Here is a 10,153-nt window from a genome sequence, read left to right on the forward strand (position 1 = left end):
AAATGCTAATTTTAAAACACATTTTTAAAAAACACACACACACGTAGAATAGGACTAAAACTGTTGAAACTACAGTACAACTGACAAGAACAGTGTTAAACAGGTCAGAGTACAGTGCCTATTTTTATCTGTTCAGGGTGATGATCGCATTTGTAGCATCAACCTGATGGCAGTAACTGGAAGAATTGGTGGAGGGGGTGAGAGGGGTCCTGCTTGATCAGAGTGGCTTTCCTGATTACTGACCCGGTGTACAGTTCAGTGAGGGGAGTTTGGGGTGAACCAATTATTTTGCTGGCCTGATTAGTTATGCGGGAGAGTTTTGTTTTGTGTTTGGTGGTGAGGGTGTTGTACCAGGATGAAATGTTGAAGGTGAGTATAGATTCAATTTGTGACCTGTAAACCAGGGTTGAAATGTCCTTGCTGTCATTAAAAGTCTGAGCTTCTTACGCAGGTGGAGCCGCTGCTGGGCTTTCTTGTTCACCAAGTCGGTGTGTTGGGAAAAGGACAAGGAGGTGTCTAACTCCGTCAAAAGGTATTTAAATGATTGTACTTGTTCTAGTTGGCCTTCAATACTGAGGGGTTGGAAAAGAGGTGGTTGTTGTGAGCCTGGTTTCTCTCTGCTCCCACAGCACAGCTCCTTGGTCTTGGTGATGTTGAGCTCGAGGGAGCTTTCCCGAAATGTCCAGACCAGGTAGTTTACTACCTGATTCAGACTAAGCATTGGTGCCAGTCAGGGCCATATCATCCGTGTACTTTAAAAATGTCATTCAGTACTAGAAATGTAATATGTTGTTAAACAGTGCCTCCTGGTGCTCAAATCCACTTAACTATGTGAATGCTATTCCCTGCATTTGCATATGGTAAATGGTAAATGGACTGTACTAATATAGAGCCTTTCTAGTCTTTTCTGAATACTCAAAGTGCTTCAACTACATATCACATTCATCCCATTCATACACTGATGGCAGATGCCATCAGTTCAAGGAAAGTAAACCATTCACACACCGAAGGCACAGCCCTTGGGAGCAATTTGTTTACATACTTCAGTGTACTTTTGGTCTGGGTCTGTTTTTCCTGATGTGTGCCTCTGTTCCAACGAAGGTAAATCTTAAAGCATACAGCATACAATGATATTTTGGACAATAGTAGTCTTCCAACTTTGTGTCAACAGTTTGTGTTTGGCTCTGTTACTGTTCCAACATGACAATGCCCCCATGCACAAAGACAGGTCCATAAAGAAATATTTTCCTGGTTTGGTGTGGAGGCAAAACCCAGGGCAGGAAAAGTCCCCATAGCACTCAGTACATTTGCATTGTAATGTTAAACTATCAAAGTGAGGGGTACTAAACTGGGATTTTGAAAAAAACGAGGGTGTCCCCAGTAGAAATGACACCCTTGGCAGCTGTTGACATTAACACAGAGTGACATGTAACACAGCCATATTAAACAATCTCTGAATGTCAAAAGGTGAGACAACTCTTAAAATGGAAAGCCCCATTGACTCAAACAAATGCATTATTCAGGAAGTGTGATGGGACATCAATTTTGGAAAGGATGCCAAGGGGGAGGTCACATCTCAGGGTGGATGCAACCTTGTGGTCTGCTGAGGGAAAGGCCTTTGACCAAACCAACAGCTCTGATAACAGGAGTTTTAACCCTCAGGAGAGGCTCACCGATGTCTGCAGGAAGGTGCATGGTGGCTGCACTCTGATGGACAAATGCTCTGCAGAGACAAGGACAGAAAGACAAAAGTCTCTGATGAAATAAGAAGTCTCAAGAAAGGACCTAGAATCAGCAAATAAGGCTAGAAGATTTATTGAGATTTGAAATATAAGGCTGGGTTTCCACTTTACAAGAAATTATTTTCCACAACATTTCAAGGACATTTCCAATGACTTTATGTCTAAAATATTTATGTATAATGTAAAATATGTGAGGGCATTATACAATACAAAACTGCCTTTACAATTAAGTGACAGGAAATGACCAAACAAATTAAAAAACGAAATACAAACACTTTTGGGGGATTTGAGACACCTGTGGCAATTCATATATCAATATAACTAACTAACTAACTAACTAACTAACTAACTAACTAACTAACTGACTTGTTGCACATTAAAAGCTTTTCCAGGACAACTCAATGTTTTCCAGAAGATACTGCATGACATTTTTCAGGGCTGTCCCATGACTGAAAACCTGCATTACAGAATTCCAGGATGTGTAGGAACCCTATAAGGGTCTGACAAATAGCTCACATTTTGAGCAGATATTGAGCACCTTTACACCAGAATATTTAGAAACCAAAATCTGATTAAACTTCCCCTGAATTATTAAACACATTTTATTCTTCTCAGGGTTGACAAGTTTATGAAAAAAAACAACAACATTTAGACCACAGAACAGAAACTCTCCAATGAAGCCTAGTATGACAATTTTGATTTTAATATTTTAGGAATTGTATATGTTCAGTTCTACAGGAAATATGTGATTAGTGACATTGCAATATTTCAATATTTCCATCAGGGGCAGATGACACTGATAAATAATATCAAGCAGTTATATAAAGTGTAAGCAAATGCGTGGCTGCAATGCTCTTATTGCTGGAAACTTTTAAGCTTATGACCACACCCAGTCAGTGAGGTCACAGAAGGTGGTTTGTCTTTAACGGCTGATGAAAATTCTACAGACTCTGCACAGACTGACCTGCTCCGAAGGCTGACATCATCTCTCAGTGTGCTCTCATTGGCTGACAGCAACACCTGCAAGGTTCTTCTGGTCTCTCTCCAGGCCTCATAACCAAGAGCCATGAAAGCATTCAGTGTGGGCTTGTAGGGAGACACAGATAACAATTAAAATATGATACATAAAGCAACCCTTCCTACAATCAGCTGACATATTTCTAGAATGCAAAATGACTGAAATGTATGTAAACGCACGGCATAAGTAATAGGCTAGACCACAAACCATGTCCTGATAATATAAAAAATGCCTTTTGCAAAGGTATAGAGGTTACTGTTGATTTGAGACACGTGTGGAAAAATGTGCACACTACTGTAGTTAAAAAAGAATCGAACCTACAGAGCACTAATAACCCTGTGAACATATTAAACACTGTGTGAGGTGTCCAAACATGGCAGCCCATTCCTTCCAATCAAAGCTGCTCACCCAGAACATATACTGAAAATCTTTCTATTGCCCTGTAATTCAGCGCACATAAAATAAATGATCCTTAGAGTTTATAATCTGGTATAACCTGGCTGACCTTCACACCAAGATAATATCTATGTATCTTTTTTGCTTTATTATACATCTGACTGACTGGTTGTGATAATTCAAACCATATTTTTGAAGAATCTATAATAATCTGGAGTTTTTTCAATGCTCTACAGCAGTTTCTTTCTAATGGATGTGTTTGGCAAGTGTGTCTGTGCTCAGGTGTACATGTGAGCGGCAGTTCCAAATTCGACCAATGAATAAAAATCGGCTCTAGGAATTGTGCTGCTCCTGGGGACTTGATTTTCACATCTACATCTACCTGACCAGTGGTGGAATATAAGTGAGTACATTTACTCAAGTATTGTACTTCCGTGCAATTTTGAGTTACTTATACTTTAGTTGCATATTCTCAGTTTATGCTACGTTGTACCTCTACTACACTAAATGTAAGTACAAATGTTGTACATTTTACTCCGCCACATTTACAGTTCAAGTTAATAGTTACTTTGCGAAATTAACTATTTACATGTAAAATAAATCACTAGCTTATAAACTATGATACAAACTTATACACTAAACTACCCAACCGTACAAAGTTTAAAGCTCCTGCTTGATCAGATATTACATTAAAATTATGCTTACACATTAATTCATTAGTGATAATAGTCCAACCTAATAATATATAAAAATACAGCCAAGGGTCGTTCTGTATTATGAGTACTTTTATTTTTGGTTCTTTTAGTACATTTTGTTGATATGTCTGTTCTTCTACTTGAGTAAAAGTAAAAATGGAAGACTTTTTCTTGTAACTGAGGATTTTCACATTGTTATATTTACTGAAGTACAGGATCTGAGGACCTCCTCCACCACTGCGTGTGGCTGCTTTACCAGATTTTGAATCTAATAGGTATTGGAACTGTTCTGTATGCCCTTCACTCAGCCCCATCACCCAAGAGCCTCTGAACCTATGTCACAAATGTAGTTAAAGTGGCAGGAACATTAAGACCACAAAAATGGGACTTACTGGACAGACTTTTGAAAGGTCCTATTATCATACTACAGTATGATAATCGGACCTTTCAAATATCATAATACTGATTTACTTCAGACTAAAAAGGTAAACTGAGTTATGGTGCTTCTTTTCTGATTACTATTGGTGATTAAACTTACCTGGTCAAAGACATCCTGATGTCTGGACATCACAGGCCCTCGAAACAAAGACTTTATCACACTGAGGTCCAGTATCTGGTCTCCAATGGCAACACCAATGCGATTTTGTTTGGGCTGGGGAAATAAAACACACTCAGACATAACTGCAGAAGATCCGCAGTACACTTCCACTACCCAGCATCTATGTAGTAGTTGTAAATATGTTCTTTCAAGTTTTCTGTGTTTCATCCAGCAAGCCACAAGTTAACCTGAATCATTTGAAGTAGGGTATTTTTTCATTTGCAGTAATACAATTTTGTATTCTCCCTTTCCTTTGTTGCATTATATTAATGCTGTTTGACTAGTTATAAGTTTTGTACTGGCTCTACTATTTCGGGGTTTCGTGATGAGAGTGGAAAGGCCCAGAATCCTCAGTGCACTCATAACTGCCATACACATTTCAACACACTTTGCACGAATCCCTCACTACACTGCACTGCACACTATGATTGTGACTATGATCAGCAATAAAGATGATCTTTTCCTCATGTAAGTATTTATTTTGGAAATCCTGACCAGAAGTCCCGTGTCTGACTTGACAACAACTTCACTGTACATGTCAATGAAAAGTGCTGTTTTATCTATTTGCAAACCTAATAGAAATGAGCAAACTGCACTTACATTATCAGGTGTGGAGAATATTCCATAAGGAAGGTTGTGGAAGGAGAAATCAGACGTTGCATCTACTTTTATGAAGGACATCTTCTTTTTGGCAGCGGTTTTCCACTCAACTGACTTACTGAGAGACTGAGCAGCAGCAGTAAACTCTTCCAGATGTTTAACTTTGGACAGGCCCGCCTCCCACTGCATGGCCAATCGTATGCTGCCTATAGTATCCACCCTAATCCAGACCTCTGGAAGTTAATGCAAACCAGCCTGGTAAATGACTAAGCAAAATTGTAATCTAGGTACTGATTAGTCTCATCTGTTATTAGGAAAAGTTGAGAGAAAAGGGAAGATTCTAAAATGCTTAATGTAACAGCAGTTTAACGAGGGAAAAATGTAATTCAAAACATTCCAACATGAAGGGAAGATGGAGCCTAGCAATAGTGTAGAAATAATATAAAGTAAACAGAAAGGGGATTAAGTATAATATGGCATAAAGGGTGTAATATGAAAGAAAAATATTTTTAAAGGATTTAAAGGAAAAAGGAAGGGCTAAATGTTTAATGTTTAGTTTAAGATATAAGGTATGACATAATGAAAGAAATATATAAGTCAGACAGCAGGGAGATATTAGGAGATCATATGATCTTGGTAAAGTTTGGGTCAATATAAAGTGCCGTCAAAACATCAACAAAAATAAATGGGAGTGAATGCATTTCACTCCCATTTAATGGAATATTAGCCTATAATGAAGAGTTTTAATTTTGATTGAAAACAACTCTCTAACCAAAGACCAATCAGCCTGCGTCAAGAGACACAATGTCTTAAAACCTTCCTGATTAGACAGTCTGAACCTCTTCACATGGTTAGCAAAGTAAGGGAAAGGACAGGGTCAGTTAACCATGACACTGCAGAAACACACACATTGTAGCCAGGGGTTAAATTGGGCCGGGCTCAGCCCCGGCACATAGGCTACTGGGTCATCAGGCCGAGCCGGTGTGACAGTTTAACTGGTGGTCAAATTAACTGGTGATATTCCCAGATGTGTCGTAGGCGTGGCTTGAGGATCCCTTGTCGACTAACCAGGAATTACGTTCCGATTACTTTGCTCATGTAAGTAATGTATATTTATGTAGATATATCCTTCTGAAAGCAGTTTGTACATCATTGTCCTGCACATTGTACAGTCTGCAGTTTATCTTTACACCAACCTAGAATGCAGCGTGGAGGTAGCTGTGTCTAAGCGTGATACTGTATGGCCAGATTAACTTGTGATACAACATCTGTAGGCTATCTGCCATCAATGTTGTATGTTATCATATGTTTCGTATTAAAGTCTACAGACATTTATCTAACTTATCACAACAGTTTTGTACACAATTCAGCTCTTTTCACCCACATTAGACACAAATGTAACTCATTTTACAAATGGGGACAGAAGTTGGATGCACAGGTGTAGAAACTAAAGTCAGTAGGGAGTGGTTCACTCTATACTATGTAAATTCACTTAATAGGTCTCAACTTTGTGGGTTTTGAGTAAATTGGACAGTAGGTAGACAGTGATTAGACAATGATAAGACAGTGAGATGTAGTTATAGTGAGTGTTAGTGCATGACTGAGCATTGATTGTGACAGAGGCTGATATTGTCTATTTGTTTCTGGCAGTGTGGTTTGTGTGCATTTGTCATTTTACTTGTGTATTTTGTTGTATTTGTTTGTGTGTGAAGAGGTGAGGGTAAGTAGGTAGACAGAGGTGGGAGTAGGAAGGAGTGGGTGAGATAGGTGGAGGTATAGGGACAGATAGGTGGTGGAAAAATTTTACACTAAATTGTTCGTGAGGTGATGGATCTGAAACTCCATAACCGGTATCCTTCAGGGTTAACCAGCAAGGAGAAATACGTGATCAAGAGAAGAGCTGACACCTTCGGGATAAAGGGAAAGGATGCATTTTGAACTAGAAAATAATGATCATCTGCTATGGTACAACTCCCAATGTATCTAATATCATGACACTGAAACACCAGATGGAGACTGGTCAGAGCACCAAGTTGTGTCGACAGCAACAGAGGCCAACTCAATCTTTGAGTTTCACTGCAGTCATTTTGGTGGGCACTGTGGAGTGGACAAATCCCACAGTGCCATCATACTTCGTGATTATTGGCCTGGACATTTGCAAGTGGGTGAGTTGGTATCTTCAAAATGTTGAGGTGGAATACACATTCAGTAACCTCCACAGTCATAGTCATAGTCCTCCACATGCCATACATTCCTGTCATGGAGCACTGGGGAAATGTAGAAAGCATGTCTGTGGATGTAACACTGAACTCATGTTTTCAGTTATCTTCATAATTGTTAAATTATTAAACTGTGTGGAGTAGAGCTCAGGGGCTGACATTGATGAATAGGTAAGAAGCTTAATTCAACTGCAGATCGACGTTTGCTTGAATACGCAGCTATTGATAATGTCTAGTTTAATTCAACTAACTTGCATGCCTTTACACTTCTTCTGAGAACACTGGTGCAGCTGAAGGACCACAAGAACACACTGACACCACACAAAGGACCACAGCTAAGACTTAAACCCAGAATCTAACACACATTGTCACACAATTTTAAGAACTAATATAGTAATGACTAATTAAGATTAAACTGTTTCTCTGGATGAGTGATGTGAACCTGACAAAATGTTTGACAATCTATGGTCTGTTTTTGACCCCTGTCAGATTAATAGTGTGTTTGCCATCGCTCCACAGAGGGAGATTATATTTGTAAAGGCTGTATGCTGAAATAAAATCCTGGATTACTAATCGTTATTGTTGTCTTTCCTTCAGTCACAGTAATGGATCACACTAGCTACAGTTGGGATTCAGGTTGGGCAGGTTTGGTTATTAGCAAATTATCAAAGATATTTATGAATATTAATAAAAGTATTAATATTATCAAAATTATTAATATGGATTAATAATTACGGGGCACCACCCTGGGATCAGGGAATAATAACCAAATGGGAAAAACTGTCTCAAAGGCGGCTGTCCACTTAGAAATGGTGATTTTTAAAGTACTATCTTACATTAATAATGGTGGACAGTGAAGGGTGAGATCCAAGCACTGACCGTCACAACCAGCTGTTCTTCCAACACATACTGTACACAAAATAACCACAGGCAACTGCTCTTTAACAATACAATAGTGTTTATTTAACCTTAGCACTGATCAATAATCAATAACTTCAGTAACTTAAGCATGCAACAATCAACAATCATGTAAAGTGTGTGTGTGTGTGTGTGTGGGAGACAATAGAGAGGGGGGTGTGAGGAAGATGGCAGACGTGACCACATGGGTGGTCATCACGCACAGATCCAAAATGGCGGGCAGGCCCACGAAACTCAAAGGGCAGAGCCAAAATGGAGGACATGCTCTAGTTGTCCTCAAGATGGCGTGGAGCATAGCTAGTTATGCTACCACACTATCTAGCTTGTTTGAGATGTGTGTGTAGGTGTGTATATGTACATGTAAAGGTATTAGTGTGTATTAGGTGTTTGTGTACTTTTCTTTCTCTTTCCTTTCACAGAGTAATGTACAAGGGATCTCAAATGCCATGGTGAGGCAAAATAGCTGTCCCTTTATCACACAGTAACCCGGCAGCAAACTTTCATTCAGCAGCCATGTTACTGAACTTTGGTCTGATAAAGCACAGTTATTAGCTTCCACAGAGGCTACAAAACGAACACAGTTAAACGGTCCAGCAGGGTGGTACCGATACACAATGGAACATGCTAAGCACGAAAACACACAGCAGACACAGGACACGGTGGTCTGTTACTTTTCACAATAATGCACAACACAATTCACAACAATGAAGCTTAGATGAAATAACACACAGTTATAAAGTGGCAGGATTTCCTGCGCCCCTTTCATGGCTCATCCAGTAGGAATCCAGGGTTTAGATTCAACTGAAATCTCGCGTCCAGCTGTGAATTAACGGCTGCTGAAGATTTGGTACCATTTCTATGAATTCAGGCTTTGTGGTTTCCCAAGGGCCTCTGTTCTTTGTTCTCCACACGTGGTGAGGGCCAACAACACTATGTAAGAAGACCTAGAGCTTGCATTGCATATTGAACTTGAATCTGTCCACCATGTTAACTTACGTGAACTTTGTTTTTTTACACCACAGCTGGTGTGTTTTGCCTATGTTAAGGATTATTATGTTGGTGGGTCTAAATGATGAAAGGTAGGAAATACAGCCAGTAATTCTAAAATATATTGTAAAGCTATATACTGTATAGCTTAAATATATAACAATACATATATTCACTCACATTTTACATGCATTCAGGTTTTATTATTGTGAAGCGTTTAGCAATGTGTCTGTCACAAGATAATCACTGTCTACCTACTGTCCAATTTACTCAAAACCCACAAAGTTGAGACCTATTAAGTGAATTTACATAGTATAGAGTGAACCACTCCCTACTGACTTTAGTTTCTACACCTGTGCATCCAACTTCTGTCCCCATTTGCAAAATGAGTTACATGCCATCTTGGACAGTGTCTCCCACCCGCTCCATGACGTGCTGGTCAAGAAAAGGAGCACCTTCAGCGGAAGACTCATCCCACCAAAAAGCACCTCAGAGCGCCACAGGAAGTCATTCCTGCCTGTGGCCATCAAACTATTTAACTCCTCCCTCTAAGTGTTAGACTGTTTGACCCTAGGTCACTAAACTGGACATTGAGCATTACATCTCGCCATAATTAATAATAAGTGTGCAATATTCTGTGTATTACTTCCGTGCAATATTAGTTTTCCCCTTGTTAGTTTTTATCTTATTTATTGCTACTGAAACTATTTTTCCGCTTATTAATATTATTTATTACATAAGGAGTTACATTGTATTCTAGACTGTACTTTCATCACCAACCAGTAAACCCACTTGGTACTTGACACTTAGTTTATCTTATACTTATACCGACAGGATACTTAACTTATTTCTGACCTGTTTTATAGTGTTTATTTTTTTCTAGTACTTTCTCCGGTGTGCACTGACGTAAAGACGAGCTGCTGTAACAAAGAGTTTCCCTACGGGGATCAATAAAGTATTTCTGATTCTGATTCTGATTC

The 10,153-nt window shown here is 39.2% G+C and overlaps 1 protein-coding gene across 1 annotated transcript in view; it reads right to left on the reverse strand.

Moving 5' to 3' along the window:
* fah (fumarylacetoacetate hydrolase (fumarylacetoacetase)) overlaps window positions 1-5,925 on the reverse strand; it is a 28,704-nt gene extending 22,779 nt beyond the window's left edge. Inside the window, exons 1-4 of the mRNA XM_044209703.1 lie at window positions 5,050-5,925; window positions 4,390-4,503; window positions 2,707-2,828; window positions 1,674-1,723 (exon numbers count right to left, since the gene is read on the reverse strand). Coding sequence (XP_044065638.1) covers window positions 1,674-1,723; window positions 2,707-2,828; window positions 4,390-4,503; window positions 5,050-5,238 — 475 coding nt within the window. The 5' untranslated portion in view covers window positions 5,239-5,925. The remainder of the gene's footprint in view (window positions 1-1,673; window positions 1,724-2,706; window positions 2,829-4,389; window positions 4,504-5,049) is intronic.
* Window positions 5,926-10,153: the final 4,228 nt, after the last annotated feature.

This window comes from Siniperca chuatsi, linkage group LG1 (assembly GCF_020085105.1).
Source record: "Siniperca chuatsi isolate FFG_IHB_CAS linkage group LG1, ASM2008510v1, whole genome shotgun sequence".
Taxonomy (NCBI): Eukaryota; Metazoa; Chordata; class Actinopteri; order Centrarchiformes; family Sinipercidae; genus Siniperca; species Siniperca chuatsi.